The sequence below is a fragment of the Callionymus lyra genome, chromosome 6 (genome assembly GCF_982586985.1).
Source record: "Callionymus lyra chromosome 6, fCalLyr1.hap1.1, whole genome shotgun sequence".
In the NCBI taxonomy this organism is placed as follows: domain Eukaryota; kingdom Metazoa; phylum Chordata; class Actinopteri; order Syngnathiformes; family Callionymidae; genus Callionymus; species Callionymus lyra.
Window position 1 is genome coordinate 30466459 of NC_141823.1, and position 26097 is coordinate 30492555.

Below are 26097 nucleotides of genomic sequence, written 5' to 3' on the forward strand. Positions count from 1 at the left end.
TCAATAACACTTTTATTAAAACAAGTTTCCAAAAAATCTGTTACATCTTTACAGATTATTTTCAATATTAACATGTTGAAAAGTAAAACAAAAAAAGGCCTTACAGTCTGAATCAAGGACAATTACATTTAGTCATCCTTGGACGCCCCCTTCAGACTGGAGCGCTGTTTCTTCTGCTCCTTCTGGCCCATTGACCTGTACAACTTTTTACGAAGCTCCTTCTGTCTCTTCAGTTTCTCTCCCTCATCGCGATTTTTCTGCTGCAGAAACACCTTGTGCTTGGCGTGTTGAGCCATCTTATTTTTATTTCTTTTGTGGTTGTGGACTGTGGCCAGAGCGTGGAGCAGTGCTGCCACCTACAGGATTCAGAGGAAAAAGGCAGGTTGGTGTCAGAGTTAAACAGACAAAAGAGCAAACAGCTTTAAAATAATGATTCATTTTTTAATAATTAAAAGGTCACTCATTTACATGCAATAAAAAAACAATCATCTCAGAAATTATTATTATTGATGATGCGCAAGTCAGGTCATGCTCACCTTCCGCTCATGTGGCTCTCTGATGACACTGGGCCTCAGCAGGTCTCTTGGAGTGTTTCCTTTGGGCTGCTTTTGCTTGGGTTTGCTCTTGAAAGGCAGAGCCTTCTGGAGCTCCTTGGGGATGTGTAGACGGTTGAACTGTCTCGGGGTTCGCTCCACCGGCTAAAAGAGTTAGCATGGATACACTCATTAGAAGATGATAGTTGCATGTATGTACAATACAATTGCCCTAAAACATATAAACAATTATGACAACACATTCTTTTTATATCCCTGCAACGTAATTGGCTGAATAAAGATTTTTATCTATAAGCTGTTCTCCATTTTATCTCCCTTTTGCAGCACTTCATCTATGTCAAGACTCTATAAACAATTCAAGTTGTGCTTCTTAGAGATGATGTCTGTTGTTGCTCTGTGAGATTTATGCTTGAAGGAAACAGAAATACATCAGCTGTATTACAACGTTAACTCAACCCTTACCTTATATAAAGAGTCAGTGTTGGGTTTGTAGCGAATGCCCAGGTCATGTTTCAGCTGTCCAAGTGTCCTCATGCCAGACCAGTTGTCCTTTTGACTGACGGGCAGCAGCAGAGAAGTGACTGGGTTGTAGAGCTGAGGGACAGAGACTGGGAACCAGGAGCGCAGGAACACAATATCTGTCGAGGAACAAAAAGATGAGTATGAGTTCTGTGGTGAAAAACCTGAGTGTTCAAAGTAATGTCAAGTATCTCACCACTCATGAGCAGACGGTCCTCAAATGTGGCTCTGTAACAGCCTGCTGGGTTTGAGAGAGCCTTCTTTATCTGACCCCGGACCCCTGACACGGTTCTTAGGGAGGCTCCTTCAAATTTAGCCACCTCAAGAACAGTGTTGAACATTCCCTGTGATGGCACAAATGGGGGTATGAGTAGCTGCGTTTTACATACGGTGGCCTGCAAGATAACTACATTTTCTGATTCTAGCTACCTGAGAAAGGGCAAAATATACGTTTCTTTCATGCGCCATCTTTTTGTAAACTCGCCACATCAACATTTTTCCACGCCTATGAGGCTCTGAAGGCATCCCACTTTCCATCCAATATTTTCATGACATTTAATAGTTTTAACTTGCATAGCACATGTTGCTTATATCATGTAGGTCACATCAGGTGTTTATAAAGAACACATAACTTAACAAGGAAATCTGTATTTCATCCTTACCTTAACGAAGCACGTGTTTTTAAAGATCTTATATGGATAACCGATCAGCTTGAGTTTCTTCACTACTGTCACAGATTTGTCCAGATCGAGGACGACTCCTGTAGCTGCGATTCGGAAGTTAGCCTGCAAAGACACGCAAATAAGTTTTATAGATTATGATCATAATAATTCTGTGTTATAATTTAAGGGTTTGGTGCTTATAAACACTTGGACAACAACAAAAGGAGTCTGGAACAATGAGAACTCACTTTAATTCCTGCCACTGACTGCAGAGCCAGGAAACCAGTGCCTTGTGGTGTGATTGGACCTTCATATAAAAACACAAGGAGACACAATGAGAAACACTGAAATTTAAAGAAAATAAATTAGGAAAATAAAACAAAAATATGCAAGAAAGAACTTATTTTACATTATACAAAAACAACGATTCAACACAATAGTCCCATGAATCCATTAGAAGGCACTTTGGTGATCCTGAAGCATCTAAAAAAGGATAAATGTATGCAACCAAAATATCTCATGGATGATTGACGCTTCCTTGAATTCACCCAGCCGCCAACAAAAGATCATCCATTAGCCAGTCCTTTGCACTTTCTGCATCCTTATTTACAAACAACTTAAGAAATGATTCATCTTCAATGTATGGCAGATGATAACCTGTTACAACGGAGAACTATGAGGTTCCAAGGACTGAAAATGTTTTACGATCTTTCTCACCCCAGATAGAAGCTCCACAGTGCATGTGCTGTGGTGTGTATTTGAGCAGGCGATGGCGTCCATTGTGATCCTCTATGTGATACAGAGGCATGGTCTGGAACCGACGCCAACCCAGGGACAGGATGAGAGGGTCTCGAGTTTTAAGGATCCGTTGGTACCAGCGGTGCTTCTTCAGTCTCATCTATAAACCAAAGAAACATTCAGGGACATGTTCGAGAGCAAACGATAATGAAAAGCTTTTAAAAATTTGTATCCATATTTTAAAATAAAATAATTATTTACTGTCAAAAAGAGTGAAATATTAATATAAGAAGTAAGAGATGTGTCCGTTATATGAATGTAAAATCTGGTTTAAAACCAACAAGTTTTTTCTTTTGGCTACATCAACAGCACTTTTGTAAGAGCGCTGTACCATCTCTGTGGTCAAATGCTCAACAAATAAACTAGACATACCTGCAGGTATCCAACAGAGCCCTCACTGGATCCCAGGCCTCCGAGGATGATGGGATAATTCGGATCAAAGTTGGTGACGAACTCGCAGGGTATACTGGAGATTTCTATTCTGACGTACATGCCAGGTCGGAAACCTTCGTACTGGACTCTGGTCGCATCATCCACGTCCATGAATTCGGCTTTATTCAGCTGTACACATAATGTAAAGCTTCATTACTCTGCATGAGTGACTTCAATTATATGACATGGGTGTCGTGACAAGTTACCTCGGCTTGTTTGTGCATCTCGTCCTTCAGGTCGTCGAAGTACGTGGCATCGGCGTCGTCGTACTGTGCGTCGAATCTCTCTTTCAGCCTGCGTTTCTTTTCTTCGCGCTTGTTTTTCTGAGCTTCGTCGTCATCAACTTTCACAAGAGGGGTTTCTTCCTCTCCGTCATCGTCATCATCTTCATTTTCACTCTCCTGTAAACCATCACACTAACCATTCACTGAGCTGTCCAGGTTTGGTTGGGTAATTCAAGTTGATGTTTCTCAATACACACTCAATCTGCTGTGACATTGAAAGGATAAAACAAAAATAGACTAAGTGGTTACTCAGTACTCTACAATTCTATAATATTTGTATTCGTACTAATGTTCTTATGCTCTAACGCATGATTTTATTACTTGGAGATCTTACACATGGGGACAGCTACAACGTTCGGATGGTAATACATACTGTCCCACACTTGAGCAAGTAGCTATTATCTCCATTAGACCGCCTAATGACTTCAGTGACCACATGCATCTGGATAAAAACAACATACATTTGTATTTTCTATAAAGTGTTGTGTAACAACTTGAGAACCTTAAAAGGAAAAACATACCTCTGTCTTTTCTTGTGTGCCGCCCTTGTGCACTTTCCCAGTTTCTAAATCTTCAAAATCACCATACATCTCCTCTGAAAAAAAAAAAACAACAACTCATGAGTTTCAACAACAACAGATCCAAGACAGGTTTGCTCCGACAGCCCTGAACTTCCTGAACTCACCATCCTCTTTCAGCAGCGTGGCAGCATCTTCGCCTTCTTCCCATTTTCCCGTCACAAAGCAGTCTCTGATGGAGTTCAACATCTGAGGCGACAACAAACATGAACTTGTGTTCACATTGAACAATAAATGACAATCTACCTCTTCGTCATCCCAGTTGTGGGAAGTGTTCAGGTGAAAACGAGAGCAATCCAGTGCATTTGATTGACTGGTTCTACTTTTTTGAGGTCGGTTGACTTTGAACAGTCCTCCCAACTCCTCCCCCTCATCCTCCTCCTGCTCCTCAACAACTGAAAATATCAAGATGTTAAAGGTGAGCAGCTTTTTCACGATTTGAAAAACGTTAAGAATTAAAGCAGAAGCATCGTCTAAAGTCGGTATACTGCTTACATGTTAGAACATGGAAAACCGTTTTTTTAGTAAATAATTATTTTGTGCAGTTCTACCCTTTAGTTCACTCAATAACACAAGAATTGCACAATTATTGGAGAATGGGTATTATAATTGCCTTTACTAGACATCATTTTTGTATGATTTAAAGTCGATTAATTTTGCAATTCAATTTTAACAGATAACATCACTATGCGAAAATACCTTTTAATAATCTTGTTAAATGACAGAATTGTCTTGAAGCTTTTTGTCATACCTGAAACTACATGTGCAAAGTGAAACTAAACCATGAAAAAAACAAAATTTATTTTTTAAGACAATAAAATCCTCCGTTACCTAAACCATAAACCAGTTTGCGGAGATTTGGAGCCGCCTCCAGCTGTCTTTGAAATGCATCGGATGCTTTCTGTAGAAGACCCTCCTTCCAGCGCAGAGCCCCTGTTCACAGAGACAAACACTCATTTTCATGTTTTTAAGTTCACTTTTAGTAGTCCATTTGTAGTTTATATATACACATTAAGACTTTTTTTTACCCATGTCTTCTTCATCCTCCCCTCCGTCATTCTCAGTTGGCTGACCCACAGCATCCTCCTCTTCCTCTGAAGCTTCTTCATGATCACCTTCATCTTCTTCACCTGAAGCTTCTTCATCATCACTTTCATCCTCTTTATCACCTTCTTCTGCAGAAGAGTTTCCAGAATCCCCCGTCCCGTCTTCCGCCTCATCTGCACTCATCTCCAGTTCATCCTCACTGTCAGCAAACACCGGCACCTCAGCGGTCTCTCTCTCCTTTGCATTCTCTGACTTGTGCTTCTTCCGTGGAGGATTTTCAGATGTTCTACGAGCTTCTTCTATGAGCTTTGAGACGTCCTCGTCACCGCTCTCCTCCTCATCATCATCATCATCCTCCTCCTCGTCATCATCCTCTTCGTTCTCCTCCTCCTCTTCACTCTCTTCCTCATCATCTGTTCCAACCTCCTCTCCCTCAGCAAAGACCACCTTCCTCCTACTGCGCTGTGTGTTCTCGTCCCAGACTAGCTCCTCTTGGTGCCCAGCATTCTGCTCATCAATGTTGCTGGAGTCTAATGAAGCCGATCCACTGAACAGAGACACTTTACTAGCGGCCATCTTGGCGTCCAGTGTGGAATGTGTGTCGATGAGGGACTGGACTAGCTCAGTAGTGGGCCGGACCTCCTCCTATCACATTGAAACATGAAAAAATGTTTTGTATATTTATATATAACTTGCAGGGATTGGAAAGAGGACACTTTGTACTAGAAAATATTTAATGTACAAAATGTACACGTTTGTTTTCTAACAAATGCTATTTATTGATGTTTGTTATTTGTTGACAGTCTTGAAGAGTTATTGAGCATTTTAACTACCAGGCTAATCAGATTAAGTATATCATTATTCTATTATGTGTTTAACGACAATAAAATATTTTCATGAAAAAAATACATTTGGACTACAGATGTATATTGAGCAACTTACCTGGATTTTTCTGACATGGTTGGCAGGAAGGTCAATGTAGACGGCGTCTTTGTCATAGACCACACCTCCCACTCCAGCCATTGGGGCATAAAGCAGACGCTCCTTCTCGTTCAGCGCCCTCTTCTTCTGGGCATCTGGTAGAGCACAAGGGTCTGGCAAAAAGTTCACGTCAGCCACCTGAAAGTCTCCGACGCCTGTCAAGATGAAACACATTGATGAAGTGACTGCATTTACCCGACTCCACTGTAGATGCTGGTGTGCCCACCTGGAATATGGACTTGACACTTGTTTTTTAAATATGTGCCTCGTAGGTAGCCGTATAGAGATACTGTTCGGTCACATTTGGGGTCAGTCCTCAGGGTTTCAGGGTCTGTCAGATCTTCCATTCTGTTTAGAGAAGGCGGTGTTGAGAACAGGAACTCAAAATAAAAAAGCTGTTCAGAAAATTGAAATTGTACAGAAAATGCCCATTTGACTGAAATTCAAGCTGCTGCAAAAAAAACTGCTACATAATTGACCATCTATAATGCATGTTAAGTCTGCCTTAGAAAAAGTAAATAAAAATAAAAACCTTTTGGAATTTAATCTTAAAATAATATATTTTTTTAAGGAAAATGTATATGTTTCCTTTTACTACATAATAAGAAGTAAGTTAGTAAAGGTTATTTGTAAAACATTTCTAGACCAGGGTCACAAAGCACTTTAAAAATCAAAAACAATATACAGCTAAAATAATGAGTACATATCGTCACTCACCGATCAGCCAGAACGTAAGGATGCGAGGTCTGCCACACAAGTGGACGAAACTTCATGACTGAGATGAAGCGACCAAGGTTCTTCACTTCCTGAAGCTGGTACTCTCCATACACCATCCCAGATAGATAGAAGAGCTTTGCGCCCTGCAACAGAAAGGTTTTTCGGTCAGAACAGTCTCATGGAACACATGGTTCCCTTTTGAGGTTACGTCAGATCTCCTCAACGTACCTGGAAGACCTCCGTCCAGAAACGTTGTTTAAGGGTCTTCTTGGTCTTCCTTAGAGCCTTGTTGTTCTTGAAAGTATCCAGGTGTGTCAGCACTCCCATGATACGAGGAAAGCCATGAACCTGGCAGATGTTGAGAAACTCAAACGTCTCCATTTCAAAGCCAAAGCTGGCGTCAATCAACATCAGAACCTGCAGGAAGGAAGGAGTTTTACGTTAACAACCAAAAAGTGTGAAGATGTAATAAAAGCCCATTTACAGTCCAACAGACATGAACGTATTAAATCTTACCAGGTCAGCAACTTTAGCAAGGTCAATCATTGTATTGATGTCATTGTTACACTCCATGAACGTAAGGCGTCGCTTCTTACCTGATAAGTGAAGAAGCAAGAGCAATTAAAGGATGCTTACTGGGCAAAAACCAAGCAGTCACACTGAACTGACCTGACACGATGGTCACTGGGCCAATAATTTCCCCAAGCTTCTGTCTTGTGAAGTTTTTGATAAGACATCGGATGAGAGTACTTTTCCCAACCTTAGGGGGTCCCATGACAACAATGACCACTGGAGGAGGTTCTAAAGGGGTCCGGTCAACAAGGGGGATGTGATGTTTTTTGGCCTTTATATCTTGAGACCTGGGTACAAAACACAGAGAAGTTTCAAATATTTAGGATCAATAGTGAACTTTGTTGTGGTTGTAGTTATTAGATCCAAGATGAGCATTATTTTAGTGCACAGATAAAAAGTGTAATTTGATCTAATCTCATCAAAACTACTCAGTATAGGGCTGCAAATATCAAATATGTTGGTGATCAAGTATTCTATCAATTAACCAAATCAATGGGAAACCTTTTTTGTTTGTTAATGAGCTTTTTTTTAATTACAAGAGAAGACGTTTCAGTTGGTCATGAACTATTAACATTTTATTAAAGTATTTTTGATAAGGCATTTATAATTGGAAGAAAATGTTTTAACATTGTATTCAACTTAAGTTTGTTTTATTTATGTTTTAATTTGTTTAATACATATCTGCAATCGATAGTTTAAAGTGGATACTTAGCAATCTAGGGAAAAGTGTTCAATTACATTTTACTTTTAACATTTACCTTGAGATCAAGCCCTATTGTTATCCAGTAGCTACAAATTTGGCAGTACATTTGGTACAAAACTTGTGTTACTCAAGGCAGAAATAAAAAATTAAATCAGTTTCAGCAGTATATATGTTATGTGTGTTATCAAAGTTGGTCAGTCTGTAGCCCTAGAATTTTGTAATCAATAAGACGATCTGTAATGAAAATAAATTGAGTAATGTTGTGGTGGTGAGAGTTGAACTAGATTTACCTGTGGAAGGTTTTGGCCATACGAACATGGGACTGAACGGCGAAGGCTTTGGGATTGCGTTTCCGGTCATCTTCTTCTGTAAAGGTTCCCTGTTTTCTAGATTTCTTCCTCTCTGCCTTTGGTCCACTGTGCTTCTGCTGATGTGGCCTCTGCTTCTTCACCTTCCCGTCCATTTTGTCTATTGGAATACAGAGGAAAAAGCATTCATTGTCAACATAAAATAACTGATATCACTTTTTATATAGAAAAGAGTTCTCAAAAGAAAACGTTTTCAACTTATTTCAATGTTATGTTTTGTTGTCAACATGGTTAGTATATTGAAAATCTGATTCTACTTACAGCAAATAATACATTTATTTGATTTCCATGTTAATGTTATAGTTTGGGATATCAGCACGCTTTCTTTAAACAACAATCGAAGCATCTGAATCAAAGAACATACAACGTACGTGCTGGACACTATCACACCCGTGTTGTCAAAAAGAACAAGATACATGCGCCTGTAAAACATCGGAGAAAGTGCACAATAATTCAACTGTATTACCTGAGTAAAAGTCTGCAAGTCAAGTCAGTATTCCAGTCTCCACATGTGTGTCGTTTACTCCAGCCCGGAAGTGCAACATCGAGTTTCCGACTTGAAACAAAACTGAATAAGGTTCCGCTTAAGTTTGTCTCTTCTCGTGGAATCCTTGTAGATGTTTATTTGTTTAATCATAATAACGTTTTAAAATGATTATACATTTAATACCATCTTAACTGTTCCGATTCCGTGGAGAAATTGTTGCTAATCATAATGCATTGCAATAGGTTGTTTGATAGAAAATATGGTCCGTTTTCAAAATATTTATTTCGGACTGAAACATTTGGGAAATTTAATCATCCAGTTACATGATACAATATACTCAGTAGTTCACTGGGTATGAGGTATATTTTTCCCGTCTAAATGCTGCTATTTGTAATATACCCGGTAGATGGTGCCAACTGACGGTCTCTCTCAAAAACAGAATCTTCAGTCAGAAATGGGCCGCTAAAAAATCTATGTCACCTAGAACTCCAAATACAACGACTGCTGAGATGCGAAAGTTTTTATCAAATAACAAATCACAGTTTCAAATATGTGCTTTAAGACTTTTTTCATACTTCCCTAAAAATGTTGTGGAACTATTCTGGTTCACACTATAATGTGCCTACCATGGTGTCAGATTTGAAAGTCGCCCCAGTGACCAAACTACTGCAATAAGAGCTACCATCTAGAAGTGATGTACTGACACCAAAGAAACAACAATATTAAAGTAAACTGCTTCTTATGCCTCAATGGTGCTTCTGTCTCTTTCGAGAGGAAATACAAATGTTACATTCTTCCCAATAATCAATCGTACAAAACACAGACCATGAAAAGAGACCCAAAATTTGGATGTCCTAAATACTACATTTCCAAACACTGTTAATCCATTGTTGGCATAAAGTATTCACAAAACAGTTTTTTTAACCTTTAGCCTGTGATCTGTTTTGGAGTGTTGCTGTGAAAGTGTGTATGTGTGATGAGTACCTGAAACAAATCAAATTCTTGACATTCACATTGTTGCAACTACAATTTCCCGAAGGAGATCTCCAGAGGGACTAATAAAGTTTATCTATCTATCTATCTATCTATCTATTTTGTGCACATGAAGGCTGGCTTCATACAGATACGTGCACGCACCCACATGCAGTACACTGACAGATACTGATGAATTGGTGCACTTACAGCCAAGTTGTGTTTGAGGTGGAATGATCCGTCATTTAGGAGAAGAGATGTAGTGCTGCAATGAGAGACCAGATAGATGAATGAGACCATAACAAATCTATAACCAATATTTCCACCTCGCTGCATCAGCTCAAAAAACAAACACAACTCCCTCGATTTCACAACTCAACACAGACACAAAACTTGAAGTCTTTGGATATTGATTTAAAGTAGTATATTAGTACCTTTTATAGATAGATATAACTTTATTTACCCCTTGGAAAAGTTCCTTTGAGTATTCAGGGACTGCACTGTACTTCCTTAATATCCTTCAGTCAGTTATTGTCACTAATAAATTAGATTATATAATTACAAAATGAAACATTCTTACAGTAATGTAAAATAAAAGATTATATGGTAACTTCAAAACAATTGGATAGTAGTAATAAGTCGATCACACTCAACTACCATTTTTCCCATTTGGCCAGACCTTCTTGTCTACCATTGGTTGTCCAAGAACATAAAACTATAATAATAATAATAATAATAATGAGAGCTTAGAGGGACAACAGAGATTACTCATTGTTGTTTTTTTTTTTTGTTTTTTTGCTAAACCCAGGAAAAACATTTGTATTAGTGCCACATTAGACTAAGAAAAAAAGTTCTATTATCTCTGGTTTTAAACATTTCCCTTGTGTGTCACTCCATTTTATCTATCCATCAAAACACACCGGGCATTTTCAACGTTCCTCTTAAATTGTATTATTTGTTCCTCTCAATTGGTGTCAACCATAGCAGAAAGATCCCTGGTTCCTATTTGAGGCGTGTGAAGTTTGTATTTCCAATTCAATTGTATTTAAGGACTAAACTTTACAGTTTAAATAAAACAATATAAGAGAAGAGAAGAATAGGTCCCAGTGTGTAACAGTAAGCAGTGGTGAAAAAATAAAATTAATAGGCAGAAACCTCAAGTAGAATCAGACTCAGAGTGGACGACCTCCTGCTGTGACTGGCTGAGAGGGATTAGAGGGACTGGGGGTCAGAGAAAGAGGGGGAAGGAGAGACAGGGAGAGTAGAGAAAACAGTGAAGAGTAGGGCAACAAGAGAGGACCATGGAGAGGAAAGTTGTCCCGTTGCATGGGATTACTCCAGGCACTCCTGTTTCCTCCCAAAGTGTAAAAACATACTTGGAAAATAAGAAAAGTTGTCCATGTGAGTAATTATGTTTCTGTCATAGACTAGCAACCTGTCAGGGACCCCGGCCTCTCACCCTAAGCAGTGAATCAGTGTGTCTAACAACTGCTAAGTCATTGTTTGTGTTATGGTAAGTAACTGAGAGCTGGTTTGATTCGTTCATTCGTCATAAATAATGCTGGAGCTGGTGTTAAAGCAAACAAAGCTGTGACGATGTCCAGTCCTCCCACAGTTGTTGACCAACACAAGCATCTAACGTAAGAGAGTCTATTTCAGAAGCATGACTTTTAAAATCTCAATGTTTACTCACAAAAATACAGATTAAGGAACTGCAGGGTTGGTTGGGCTGTTATCTGTGACCTATGAGTTGGTTACTGCTCTTCATCAGACACTTTCACATCCTGATTTCAGACTTGTGACCTTTTGAGGTTAAAATAATATTGTTATTTTAAGGGTTTATACCACATGTTGAAGCACAGAAATCAATTGTTGTACCTATAATACTTACCAACATCATCTGCAACCTTACAGTTATCAGCAATTGTACATTTTATTAATTTATAAATCTATATATATACACAAGATTCACTTCAATATGATTGTAATCCTCAAGTCTGTGTGCCAAGAATCCTTGGCTGTGTTGCTCTCAACAGCAACATCAACTCCTCTTACTGAGGCGTTCATGATGTTGAGAGGGAGAGAGCTGCTCCAGTATACAGGGTCAGAGGACGCCCAACGTTTCTCAAGCTGATTATCAGGCGAGAACTGCTGAGGAGGCCTTGGACAAGACAGTATCACTGAGTCACAATGAACTGGGAGGCATCCCATCACCACACTACTGTAATGTGGAGGCCTAGGATAAGTTGAAGCCCGTCCAACAGGAAATAGTAGTGTGGGTTAAGGAGAAAATTTAAGCCAAATGGTGGGACTGAGGGGTTTGTAGCAATGGACAAGAAGAATTTTGGATGGCTTCAAATAAATCACATTCGATTCCCAGTTGAACTTATGTCCTTGCCTGATCATTAAACCTTTTTCCGTTGGTGTTGGAACTTTAGCATCTTCCTTGTTTAAAGTAAGCTGCAGCTGTCAGCAGCTGTCTCGTCCCACCTTGGTTTCATGACCTGGTGCTGAAGGTAGCTGCTGAATCCATCTCCATTACTATCGACCAGAGGAAGCAGAACCACTGAGGCCCCAAATCCTATTTGTAAGAGATGGAGAGTGCCCAGCCAGGTTCTCTGTGGACAACAAATGACTGGCAGGTGAGGGTGGACATAGGGATGCAGCTATGATTCTGTGAAAGCATTGAGGAAACTGGCCTTTGTGCTGATCTAACAAATATCTAAGAAGGTCAACTCGATAAGGTCAAGGGAATTTCCTATTTTTCCAAACCAACCCTGAGACAGGCAGCCTTAGAGCCCTAAATAATGTGAATGGATGTAAGCTCAAATAGTTGTTGCGATGGCTAATAAGGAAATTAATCACTGTTTCATGTTTGTCAAGAGCGTGATTCTGTTATTATACTGCATAACCTTCTGATAATTGAGTCGCCATCTCTAAATCATAATATCCACTTCCTGGGTGAGTCATTACCTGTTGATGCATGACGTACAAACACACACACTCACATAAAAGACAGATTTTAATAGACGTTTGACTTACAAAATCCTTTCCCTCAATGCTGGTGATACACATCATCTGTCACATCATCATCAGCATCACATGTATTTTTAGAAAATTAAACTCGAGTAGGAATTACAATTGTTACTAATAATAAAGTGACAGACCAATAGACATTATTATGACTGGCCGGATAAGACCACAGATACAAGTGGCTACGCTGGTTATCTTTCACAGATGCAGATCGAGTTAAAACTATGACTCAGACCTTTTGTGAACCTTTGTTATATAACAAGGAGAAAGAACCATGCAGTAAGTCAGGGGTGCCCAATAGGTAGACTTCAATCTACTGGTAGATCTCAAAGGTTGATCTGGTAGATTACAATATATAAAAACCTTAAACAAACCTCCTGATGAATAAAATAAGATAAAATATCCCTTTATTATTCCCCCATTGTTTTGATGTTGATTTAGCGTCTTTACTTTCTAATTACTTTTGTATCTGAAAATTGTTTTCTTGTATTGATCCACATTCAAACAGGTACACAGCACTTTGTTGGCAGACAGGTGCAAGGGAAAGAAAACCTTCTTCACCAGCTAATTCAGCTTGTATGTCTCTGAAGCCTTCATGCCCAGTACTATGACTCCTTTAAGAAACATCTTAAGACGTTTCTATTTGTGCAGGCTTTTCCTTGAATTTCTTGAACTCCTGTGTTGTTCTCTGTGTTGTCTTGATCTTTGAAGTATGTACTGTTTTGAGTATTGTTTTGATTGTTAAAGCGCTTTGTGACCCTGGTCTCGAAAAGCGCTATATAAATATATATTACTTACTTACTTACTTACATAGTGGCAAGAGGTGAACACCAAGGCCTCTAGAGGACTCCATATTATACAACATACATTGGCGCTAGATAATTATCATATTATTATTAATTATTATCTAGCGCCCATGTATGGTGATGGGAGCTGGTCGGCTCCTCTGGAAATCCAATAAATCTGCTGACGTGTTATTTTCATTTTTACCTCAGACAAGATGGTTTTAAAAGTAAAATCACTATCAAACTGTTCCGGGTCTACATGCATTCAACTCTTGAATTTTGTATTGTAATATAACCCTGTGAGACTTTTACACAAAGTTAAAGAGTAAATCTTGACCAGATTCTTAACATAGACAAAACTTTAAACCATAATAATCTGACTTTTTGAAGCAAATTAATCCCAAGAATTTAATTGCTTTTCCATTGACTCAATCAACTTTACTGACTTTACTAACTGTTAGAACGAATAAGAAATATTGGTACTTTTTTGTGTAAAGATTTGAAAAGGGTTGGTAAAGTCTCATTCATACAACAGACTGATGGAGGATAACATGTGGTTAAAATCTGCATACCTGTTTTCTACAGTCTGTCTGTGTCCAAGTCCAAAATAGATAAATCTGGGGCAGAACCTCACAGTTTAGGAATTCGATCTGCTATCCAGATCATTAATATTATATAATTGGATTTAATTTAATGTATTTACCAGTATGTTTATTGAATTAATTAGTTAATAAATTTAATATAGTGTTCATTTTCACTTATTTCATTCATTTCTACTGTATACTGTCATCATGTGCTTTCATCAGCCCAAAATATCCTGTTTTATGTTTACAACATGGCAATTAACAGGTTCTGTTTCTTACACATATTCTTAGATCGTGAATAGACACTTTCTGAGTCAAACATTGTCCCAAAAATAATTAAAAAGTAGTCAACGTGAAGGTAATTCATATTAGGGAGACAGATGACTACTGTTTTTTTGACTCCATGGAATAGAAATCAGCCACCTGATGCATTGCCTTTCAACTGTGGCTGTTTTTGGTAATGACGTTTGTCTACATTGTTCCGTGGTCTCAACAGAAAGCAAGATACTTTTCTATCCTTTCTCTTTCCAAATGACAACCTTCCATTATTCCGCTGAAGTGCAGTCTGATTCATTTGATCACGGTCCTCAGGGTGTGAGTGAAGATGAAAATCTCAGTTATCCTAGGAATGTTAGACAGGAACCGGGGGCCTAAGAATCCACATATCCTCTTCTCGACTGTCGTCATACCAACAAAGACCTGTACAGGTCTGCATCCTCTTGTCGCTCTTCCATCCATCCATCTCACTGTCAGATAGTGGCGGGCTCCAGCTCGCTCGACAGACATGACCATGTCAGGTTGAGTCTTCTCTTACGAGGGCCCCTCTCAGAGATGTCCAAGGGCCCTGTCAGACCCTGCAGAGCCACGCCAACTCAATCTTAGTAGTGGACAAAGTGAGGAGAGCGGGAGCCGTCCCATCAGTCTCTATTATGGAACAGTGTTGTTGCTTCGCTGACGTGTTCCTGTGGTACTCCAAGGGAGACGCTGTCTCATACATCATCGGTAAACAAAGGTTCTGGCTGGGGTGGGGTGGAGCATGGAGGTGGGTCCTTCCTGCCCCTGACACACACGGTCAACCCCCGATTCAAGTTAAAGGAGGTCTACCAATCAACTTGAGGTTCATTTCCTAAATGTCTTTATCTTACAATCCTTATTTCTCATGCTGGATGAAAACATCTGTACTTGATCTTTGAGTCGCCGAAATCCCAACCACCAACGATATTTTCATCAAGGTGCAACATGACTAAGAATATTTGGTTAAGTGCTGTGAATTTAAAGACCTGTGCTCAACTTTTTATTTTAGAATCAAATGTGTTGGTTCAATCTTGGTTCTAGAATATCTAAAACCAGCACATTAGCATAGTAATGACATCACATTTGCTTAAATCAACCCACCCCCCACTCCTGTTATCTGTACCCATGTTTAGTTCTTTTGTGAAGATTATCTGAAGTTATTTTGAAATACTTTATTGCAATACACCAGGATATAATCCATATAAACTGATGGTACCAGTATGATGAGACCAAGAGAGCAGACGACACACTGGTGTCCTACAGTTTCAACAGAGGTAATAGTTCCATTAAAGGCAACAATAACAGTGACAAATGACTCAGTTCTGCCCCATTGTGCAACACTTTACTCACAGTCCTTTAGATCTGTCCTGCTCAGATTTTGACTTTGACTTTTCTCTTTTGTTGTACTTTTACTTTAAAGACCAAAATCTGAAAAAAGACTCACACAGTAATAATAATATTTTACAAAGCACTTTCAAAACAGTTTTTTATATTAAGTTAAGATTAGTTTAAATTATATTATATATTTAATTTCACTGATCAAACTCAGCAATTCTTTAAATTTTAAAGTACTTTTTATGTTGCATACACAGAGTACAATAAATGCTGAGAATTTACCATTTAATATACACACCAACACCAAAGGTTTTAAGGGTAATAAAAGTAAGGGAAAATTCCATTAAAATAAATTAAGGGAAAACACAATATCAACTAAGACCAAATCCAGTCAAGTAAAACATGAGCCAAAAAGTAATTAAATATAAAATACTGGAAACAAAACAACTGGTATCAAAAACATGTCAGAACAAAAGAGGCCACATCTGTAATTTAGTGAAAACATGATACAAAATAGTTATAACATGTTTAATAATTCATATTTCATATGTATTTATTGTTCAATGTGTTTAGAGAGTTAAATGTTCAGAGCAGCTTGACTTGTTTCTTACATAGCTTGAATATATGTGTTAAGAGACCCAGGATATTTCATACAGAACTTTTTAAAAGCACATTTAACATTTTAGACTCGTCGCATTGGCCAGATAGAAGTTTTTAAACTACAGGACATTACATTCGAGCAATCCTACCAAAGCTAATCCAAGGTAAAATACATGGTTAACTAAGGAGTAGTCACCAGGCTATAGACAAAGACAATAGGTTTCACAGCTCTGGGGAAAACATCAACGCTAAAGTCTGACCAAAGAATCAAATCCATCCAAGTGTGTCTGAGTGTCTTTGTTTATGAGCGAGTGCTAGTCACCATCATTCTCAATATCTGGACAGCAACTGGGTGGTCAAGGTCCACAGCCCAACCATGAAAGTCACAGACAACACAGTGTAATTGTGTGTGTGTGTGTGTGTGTGTGTGTGTGTGTGTGTGTGTGTGTGTGTGTGTGTGTGTGTGTGTGTGTGTGTGTGTGTGTGTGTGTGTGTGTGTGTGTGTGTGTGTGTGTGTGTGTGTGTGTGTGTGTGTGTGTGTGTGTGTGTGTGTGTGTCTTTGTGTCTGTGTGTCTGTGTGTGTGGATGGAAGGATGAAGTAGAGAGAAGATAATCTGCTTTAGTTGTTTTATCAGCAAAATCTATTAAAAAAAATGTCTGTCTGGCTAATTGTTATTAATAGAGTCTACTGACGATAAAACGTTTTGAATCCTTGATTGTGATGACACATGTTTTACATGTTGTCCATGGTAGGAGAAACATTGTCCATCACACCTTCTTTGGAAAAATAGATTGTATAAAAAGAAACAAAAAACAAGTTAAAATTTTGAAACAACAACAAATGAATGACAAGAAAATGTAGTGAGGTTCCATGCATTTTTGCAAGTCTCACTGCATATAGTTGTTTTTTTTAAATATTTGTGCTAAATAAATTAACACTACCGTGGATTTCTCATAATTCTAAATATAATAAGTATAGAGGGTTTGGAATCTTATGTATATATATATGTAGCAAATATCTCAAAATATCAGATTCAAACGAATATTATGATACAAATTAATCGTTTTTACATCAATATTTGAGACAAAATAGACATTTCACCACAAGTTAATCTATACACACATGTTTTTATTAAAACATTTTCTTCAACATGACTGTACAATTGTGTTTATTTAATTAACATGAAGTGTTTCCCACGATGCCATCTCTGATCTGCACTTGAAGCAGACTCGTTTGACAGAAAGAACAAACTTTTTTAAAGCATTGTTTCCTTCTAGGAGTTTCCCGTCAAGTTATGCAGACATTTTTCGCTCCAAGCTTATGAATTTTTATGTTTTGGCCTGGACTGTTAGCGTTCTTTCACAGACAACAGAGTTGACTTCATTGTCAATGACGGCCTGATTCAATGAGGCCACAATAAAGACTTCTCATTCTCAACAGTGGAAGATATTTGGAAATAATGACAACTCTGATGACTGAGAACAGGCCGAGCATTGACAGAACACAAAGGCCACGTTGACATGAGTGGTCCATAAGCAGCTGTTGTCATTGTCTCTTTGTCTCCGAAATGCTGATTTACGTCAAACTATGTGTATGTTTGGCGAGTGTGTGACTTGCTCTTCATGATATAAATGATTATACTTCAAACGTGTCATGTGGCTGTGAGTTCCCACCTGCATTTCAACTCTCTTGGTTCCTGATTATATGTTATCGTGCCCTGATGCTGTTCCAACTGTTACCCGGACGAGGATGACACGAACCATTCATCGCTTTTGGCCGACGCTCCGAGTAAATCGTGATGAAGCAGCGCTGACTCCTCCGCAATGTCAGTGATGCACATTTTAAACAGCGGGTGAATAATGACGGCCTTATACAACCAGATCAGAGTGCAATGAAAATTAGATCTGTAACCACCACAGGTCTTCACAACGTTGTCCTCAATGAACACATGTCAAGCAATGTTTTCTTTTGTAACTCAAACTCTAGATCGTTCGGTGTCTCCGTCAGATTATGTTACCCGTCCTATTTTAAGGTGATAGTTCCCCCAAGATTTAGATTTAACACATTTTATACTCATCCTCATGTCCACTAAGGGTTGGAATTATCTTCAGAGTAACCCTTGTCTTTTTAACCTTACAGGCAGAAACGTATGTCCATAGGACGATTGCGACCAGAGCCTGATTTTCTTCGTCCAAATGGACACACTTAAGAACATCCAAATACCTCCATACTGCACGTCTATAACATCCCTCTTGTAAAGAAGACTCTTGATGAGAAATTGTCACCAAAAAAAAAAAAAAGTCTATATCTTAAGCTTGTTTGTAGCAGGAACTAAAAGGCTAACACACTCCCAGTGTCTTATATCTACATACAGAGCCCACGCAAAACAGTGTTACCTAATAGTTCAGGCTTTGATTAGAGGGTTATTACAGATGAGTAATATGGAGGTATATTGATGTTTTAAGTGTGTCTTTTTGGACAAGGAGGATGAAGAAAATAAGCGTTGATCGCAAATCGTGATACTGGCATACATGCCTGTAACTCCAAAGACACACAGATTAATCTGAAAAAAACCCTTTAAGAAGGTACACAAGATCATCCTCATCTTCCTGGAGATACCTGGTGACATGAAATACACAAATAGACGTCAACTTAACTAAACACCTTTGATAATGATAATCCTGACTGACCCTGTCCCAGGTCTGAGAGGAGATCCCTGAAGAGCTGATCTGTCAAACTGATCAGAAGTATGCCCAGATGTTACACTGCATACAGGCCTGTGAAAGACACACATCACTTACTGAATGGCCTGGAGTAAAAGCCCTTGCGGTTGGTTTAGCCATAGATTTTGATTTCTCTACTTTAAATATATATTAATCTTAGAATCCTTGAGCAATAAGCAACAGCTCAGAAGGTAAAGTAGGCACATTTAAAAACAGGGAAGAATGCAATGGGAAATTAGGTGAAGACATTTTAAAGTGATTTACACATATACTATCATCTACTGTTCTGTCAACCATGATCAGCATTACAGTCAAATTATGTTTTCCACTTCCTCTATGCATCTTTCCTCCCTAACAAGGCTCTACTGTATGTTGCCTCCTTGTTACTATGTTTTGTGTGTCCTAGTGTGTGTCTACCTGCATGTATGTGTGTGCATGTGATGATCCAGCGTCATAACTCTTCAACAGAGTGTTGCTGGCTTTGTTTCGTCTCACCCTCCTCAGAGCGCAGCATGCATAATGTAACACACACATGAATACACTCGTACACACTCCTGCTCTCGATACAGCCGTGTGAGAGGCTCCTCACGACTGAGGCAAGGCAGCGTATTATAAACTGATCTGACCCAGTGGTGGACACACACACAGGCGCCCAAATATTTACCACATTTGGTCAAAGGATGTTTGAGACTGTGGTGAGTCAGTTCTGTGAATCCATGTGTTTGTAAGGCAGGTGACTCAGTCGCTGGTTTGTTGACCATCCTCACTTCCTTCTGGTCCAAGAGGAAGCAACACACACTTGTGTTACGTTGAATAAACATCTAAAAAACAGATAATGATGGCTTTAATCATCTCCAACCACTTTTCCAACGAACTGCTGCATCACCCAGTTTTATGGCTTTCACTTTTGGCAACTCATGTGATAACCCATCCTCTCCTGACTTACCAACATGTTTCAAATGTACAAGTCTTCCTCTCCAAGATGCAGTAAGTCTCTCATCACGAGGATGTTTTGAAGTTATTTCTTTATAAACTTCTCCCCCGTCTGAAATCTGAGTCCATTATGACGTAAAAGGTTCTTCACTCCTCCTCCAGCCAGCTGTAATCACGCCCGCTTTGTTTATACAACGAGTACCTTGGACGTGGAGACTTCCGGGATTGATGACCCGTGGTGACAAACCTTGATGCTTGACCAATCACAGCAGAGTGGGTGGGGTTGGGGTAAACAATATTTATTCTCCAAAAAAATGAAACGTTTTCAGTTAAAATATATAGTTTTGTACAGACACATACTGATGAGTACAATAGAGGTCCAAGATCAATTTAATACACACTTAAATCTATCCCTATGTCACGTGAAATAGTTGTTTTATTTGTTGAAATTCCGTTTTTAAAGAATCCACATTTACTTGTATACAGCAGTCAAGGATGCCCAGGCTTAGGATCCACAAAAATAATGGAAAAAGGCAGCATACAGTCTGGTCTCTAAAATAAATACATTTTTGTTATTGATCTTTCTCACAAATCAGAAAAAAAAGTTTAAATCATGCTACATGAGCTTGTTTATTTGGGGCGTTTTGTTGTCGTTTCCATATTCCCATCTTGTAATGTACATCACAGTGGCACCTGCTTTGTTTTTATTACTATTAACATTTTTTATTATTATTAACAAAGACACAGCTATGCAATGGACCGCCATCAAAGTTTTTCTTATTGTGAAGTTGTTGGTTTTTTGTTCCGTTTGGTTTTTGTTCCGTTTTCTTACTTTCACTCACTATTTATTTGAATTACTGTAGAACTCACTGCAAACAGCTTTACTTTTTGTGTGTTTCCTAAGGGATTTTCTGTTCAGTTCAGTTTCAGTTTATTTTCGTGTATTCTTCTGTGAGTACAAATGGTTTTAATCACAAGAACAGAACAATAAGGTTGGGCCACATCAGGGGGAACTGTGTGGGAGAGAGACCCTCGGGATATGATGAAGGGCTGTGGGGTTCGATGGCCTGTATGGCCTTCCCCTCTGCAGCTGTTGATTTCTTTTTACCCTACTGGGAATTGTAGTTCCTTGTTCGCTTCATACTACTTGTCGTTACCATAACGGTGTGTTTTAGTACAAAGCGTTGCTTCATTCAAACGCATGACCTTTTATTTCAAAGGTAATTCAACTAACACTGCAAGTGGGACTTTGTATATTAAAAATAATCGCGTTGAGTTCTCCCGTAAAACTCATTCTCCCAGAAGGCGTTGCGTGTGAACGCAGCCTCCGTGAGCGCGGATGGTGAGGCGAGCCTGAGAAATGACTGGAGGGAGGCTCACATTTGGAAATAAGTCATTAACCCAAAGAAATGTCTCGATTATTCCTTGAATCCAACTTTCGACCCGTTTTCAAGATGGATCCACTAACTTCCACCCGACTTTTGTGACGTTGGGTGACGAAGAGGACACTGATCGCCAATTTCCTGACGTCGAGAGTGACAGCGATAGCCGTTAGATTTTCCTCCTCCAGACCCAGAATGCCGCGGAACAACAAATCTCCTCTTATCCAGAAAATAGCCAAACAAGCCTTTCTCGCGTACAAAGGTTTGACTGGTGAGAACGGGAACAAAGTGGCGTCTGGTCCGCAGGAGGAGCTGGTCTCGTTCGTGACCGCTCTGAGGGCTGCTGACCTGAAGATCGCGCCCCGGAAAAGCAAGCCGGACTCCGGACCAGACGAGATCCAGGACCCGCCGGTCACCTACATGCACATCTGCGAGACGGGGGTGTTCAGCCTGGGGGTCTTCCTTCTGAGGAGTGGAGCCTCTATACCCCTGCACGACCACCCGGGCATGAACGGGATGCTCAAGGTCCCAAAAGATTCTTCATTATTATTATTATTATTATTATTATTAAATGTATTTGAAATTTAAGACAAAGTTCTCAAATATATCAACTAAAGTACGATTTTAATTTTTACTGTGTTTACTTTCTTTCCTAAGTTCACTAAGTTAAGTCCTGAAGTGATTTCAAAGATCCAACATTTAAATGTATATATAGATAATTTATATATAGCTTGACCTCTTTACTATAGAATGTGTGTAAAAATCTGGTCAAACTCAGTGACCCATCTTTGTTTTTCCATTCATCCATCTTCTGTGTCTTATCTGAGGTTGGGTGGTGGGGGCAGCAGTCAAAGTTAAGATACCCAGACTCTCTCCTGTATTTTATTTTTTTTAAATTTTGTAGTAGAGCGTCCAGAAACACTTAGTGATGAGGAGTGATGTTACGATAAAAGATAATTCACAGTGTCTCGATCCAGTTCAGGACCAAAAGATAGGAGAATTGACTATTCTAAATAAAACACCGAAATGATAGTAGTAAGTAAGTAAGTCATTTTTATTTGTATAGCGCTTTTCCAGACCAGGGTCACAAAGCGCTTAAACAATCAAAACAATATTCACTAAAGTATATATTTTAAAGATCAAGATAAAACTGAAAACACAACCGGAGTTCTAGAAAATCAAGGAAAAGCCTGAACAAATAAAAACGTCTTAAGATGTTTCTTAAAGGTAGTAGTACTATAGTATAAATGTAGATAGTTTCCAAAATTATTTAAAAACAAAGACAATCTTTTAATTACATTCCGTTAAATGTTTATAACATTTGTCTGCTGAATTTTCCTAAAAAATTAAGTATGACTGATTTAAAAAAATATTCTAATTATGGTCACACAAGATACGTTCATCATTATGAAATTCTTTATTAAACCCATGTATTTTGGTAATAAAGCATAGACTTGGCAGGTATGTAAGTAAGTATTTTATATTTGTAGAAACACATTTAGATTTGTGAATATCCCACAAGTCTATTCAGAATAACTTTTAATGTTTATTTAACACACACTTGTTTCCTCCCACATAAAGGGCTAACATTTGTCTGTGTTCAGGTTCTGTACGGAAAGGTGAACGTCAGCTGCTTCGACAAGCTGGAGGGGAACCTGACCACCGACACCCCTCACTTCGAGCCCCCGCTGTCTGCAGACGAGACCCCGTCCCTGTGGCGCTCTGTGCTGCGCTCGGTCACAGAGTACTCCGAGAGCAGCGGGCCTTGCCTCCTCACGCCAGACCGTGATAATCTGCACCAGATTGACGCCGTGGACGGCCCTGCTGCTTTCCTGGATATTCTGGCTCCACCGTACAATCCGGACGATGGCCGGGACTGCCACTATTACAGGGTCCTGAGGACTGTGGTGGAGGAGAAGGGGAGCGAGGAGGAGCAGGCGGGGAAAGATGAAGGGGGAGCTTGGCTGCTGGAGGTCCCTCAGCCAGAGGACTTCTGGTGTGGTGCAGAACCATACCCAGGTCCCGTGGTCTCCGTCTGAATGAAAAGTAACCCTTCTCTACACCTTTTATACTCCTCTGCTTCTCTTCCTCCTCACACGGAGGAAGACAGTGACCAGCGACGACGACTTCCAGCATCTCACCAGATGTCAAACTATCACCAAACTGCAGAATGTCTTTGGAGGAAAATGTGAATGTATGTTTCAATCCACTGCTGATATATGAATCGTCATCTTGTCGGTTGGAATGTCATTTGTTATCAGCTGAACCTGCTCTACAGCCAAACAAGCGGTTTGACTCTGTATGAATGTCTGCTGCTCAGAATCTTCACTACATTTACTTTGTGTGTGACATCGTGGTGACTCACAGTACGCCAGTTGTGAAGTATTGTTATCACGCATGCTATTTCCGTTGTGTTGTGTTTATTAACCGAAACATGTACAAGTTATTATTCTTTGTCATTTTATTTCATCAGTCCAGCTAGCGGTCATAAAATATTAATATAATGCAGTTCTTGAAAGGTCAGATTCCTTTAGATTAAAGCATCTCATTTTACACACGTTTTAAAATTACATTTAATTAATATTTTTTCCAACATAAGAGGCCTTTCAACGTACAATCATTTTTTATACCTAAATCCTTATATGGAGTACCATGGCCATCAGCCAGGTGGCGAGGTGTGTGACTTTTGAAGTGTCTGCCAAAGATTGTAATGAATATTAATGCTGTGTGTAACTCCACTTCTACCTGCCTTTTTTGTCAACTGAATGTATTCTATTAAAACTTCCGTTTGCTTCCCATCAACGCACCAGTGCCTACACTTTTGTTTTGGATGCATTTGAAGCCAAAAGCTTTGTCGTGATGTGTGGAAAGTTGTCAATGATCCAAAGAAAGGATGAATTCTTCCAACACTAAACTGAAGCTTTATGTTTATTCCTGGTGTGCATTGATTGTCTCTCTGTGTGTGGATTACTTTGATATGGGATGTAAACCAATGAAAGGATTTACAGTTGATGGTTTGTAAATAAAACATTTAACACTCACAGCAATATGCTTACATTACTATATATTTTTTATTTATTCACAAAGTTTCTTTTGGTTATTCAGGACGATATCTAGTCCAGCACATGTGCTTTCTTTCAGGCAATATCAGCAGTAATGATCGATCAGATCAACAACTCCTGAATCAAACTTTGTAGATTAATTAATTTCATGTCAGGAGATGAAAAAAAACTTTTGATATTCATAATAATTAATCCAAATATAGAATTAATTCCATGCAGTACTCGGCTTAATGATCTCCGTGTCACGACCACAAAAACAAGATCAGAGACTCTGACGAGAGCTACTTGGTGTCTGCATGAAAGCACTCACTTTAGCTCATTCAACCACATTTTCACCTCTATGTTTTGGGCTTAATCAGTGAATATTACAAAATGGTTTGTGGACTAAGACAAATCAGATAAAATATATATATAAATTATAATTTGAATGATATGAATTTTCAGCAAGACCATCTAATTGACAGTCAACATTGATGAAACCATTTAGGTGTCTATGTACGTATATACTGTCGTCATCTGCCGTTCAATAAGCAACAACTGCACCTTTTTATCTTCTTCAACGTGTCTTATAGAATTTACAATGGAGTACCATATAAGACCAACTAACAGTTGTTTATTTGTAGAAGAACCAGCAGCCTCCAGTCACGATGTTGAGAAATCTAAAGATGTCCGTTAATCATTATATAATTTTCAATATTGTTTCTTCTTTTTTTTAAATAAATGAATCATGGTCATCTTGATTTGCAACTTTAGTCCTCAATCCAACCTTTGTATTTTCATTTAATGTTAATTAATTATTATTAAAAAAAATGTCAGAAGTTAATGATTGTTCATTCTGCTTGTTTGGCCTTTTGAATTGATATTTGTGAAATATGGTAAAAAAGTCTCATTACTTGATGACGAGGTAATTATTCGTGAATATAAACTAAGACAAATTAACTCATTATGACAATTAAAAGGGAAAAATAAGCAACGTTTTCTTTTTATCTCTTACGTAAATTAACTTCTTGAATAAAAGTTTGTTTACCAGCATCAGTATTCACGTTTAAATATATATATATAATTAGGAGGAGTAAAAATAAATCAAAATACACAAAAGGGAACATTTTTATTTTGTCTTGACGTCTTGTTACTGTATATCAGTCTTTGTTTGGTTATGAGCTAGTCTCAAAGATTTGTTGGCTGGAAGATGATTATTTTACACGTTAAAGAGATCGTCAATATGTATTCTTCTCTTCCTTCAGTATAGCGTGTTGTTTTATTTATTTTCAGATATTATAAAGCATATTATACAAACATTGCTTCATAACCAAAATAAAAAGTGGTCAGAAGGATATGCAGGAATTATTTAACTGCTCTTTAATTTAAGTTCTTTTTTTAATGTTAAAACATATAAATCAATAGATTTGGCCGATTGGTTAAAATGTATTTACAGCATTCATCTATTTTTATTTTTATTCGGTCAGATGTTTGTCATTCTCTAACTCTAAATAAGTGAGGCAACTACAATTCTGAGTCACAAATGTCAACCGTGACGCATCGCGGGGTTTACCCAGATTAATACAAACACTTGCTTTCCGTCGTCACAAAAACACACAATAGTTCCCCATCTACCAACCACTCAACAAAAAACGTGGGTTTGTTTTGCAGGGGGAAAAAAATCAAACTGAAAACGGATGTTTTTGATTTT

The 26097-nt window shown here is 38.6% G+C and overlaps 2 protein-coding genes across 2 annotated transcripts; one reads left to right on the plus strand and one right to left on the minus strand.

Annotated features, from left to right (window-relative positions):
* Positions 1-74: 74 nt before the first annotated feature.
* Positions 75-8753, minus strand: bms1 (BMS1 ribosome biogenesis factor). Its single transcript, XM_087792716.1, has 22 exons — positions 8683-8753; positions 8139-8316; positions 7242-7432; positions 7089-7168; positions 6801-6989; positions 6573-6715; positions 6082-6203; positions 5817-6010; positions 4856-5519; positions 4659-4760; positions 4074-4222; positions 3935-4016; positions 3771-3844; positions 3172-3366; positions 2906-3094; positions 2453-2633; positions 1984-2042; positions 1736-1858; positions 1270-1417; positions 1017-1192; positions 537-698; positions 75-356 (listed from the first exon to the last, which is right to left on the minus strand). The coding sequence occupies exons 2-22, from the start codon at positions 8309-8311 to the stop codon at positions 129-131; spliced, it is 3624 nt and encodes a 1207-aa protein (XP_087648842.1). The 5' UTR covers positions 8312-8316; positions 8683-8753; the 3' UTR covers positions 75-128.
* A 12549-nt stretch (positions 8754-21302) lies between these two features.
* Positions 21303-24147, plus strand: adoa (2-aminoethanethiol dioxygenase a). Its single transcript, XM_087793501.1, has 2 exons — positions 21303-21870; positions 22950-24147. Exons 1-2 carry the CDS (start codon positions 21541-21543, stop codon positions 23382-23384), a joined length of 765 nt encoding a protein of 254 aa, XP_087649627.1. The 5' UTR covers positions 21303-21540; the 3' UTR covers positions 23385-24147.
* Positions 24148-26097: the final 1950 nt, after the last annotated feature.

Coding starts and splice junctions, on each gene's coding strand:
- bms1 (XM_087792716.1), bottom strand. CDS start 8,311: ATGGACGGGAAGGTGAAGAAGCAGAGGCCACATCAGCAGAAGCACAGT. Junction 7,169..7,241: donor CCCAGTGACCATCGTGTCAG/GTCAGTTCAGTG, acceptor TTCACTTATCAG/GTAAGAAGCGACGCCTTACG. Junction 4,223..4,658: donor CAAACTGGTTTATGGTTTAG/GTAACGGAGGAT, acceptor TGATATTTTCAG/TTGTTGAGGAGCAGGAGGAG.
- adoa (XM_087793501.1), top strand. CDS start 21,541: ATGCCGCGGAACAACAAATCTCCTCTTATCCAGAAAATAGCCAAACAA. Junction 21,871..22,949: donor GCATGAACGGGATGCTCAAG/GTCCCAAAAGAT, acceptor GTCTGTGTTCAG/GTTCTGTACGGAAAGGTGAA.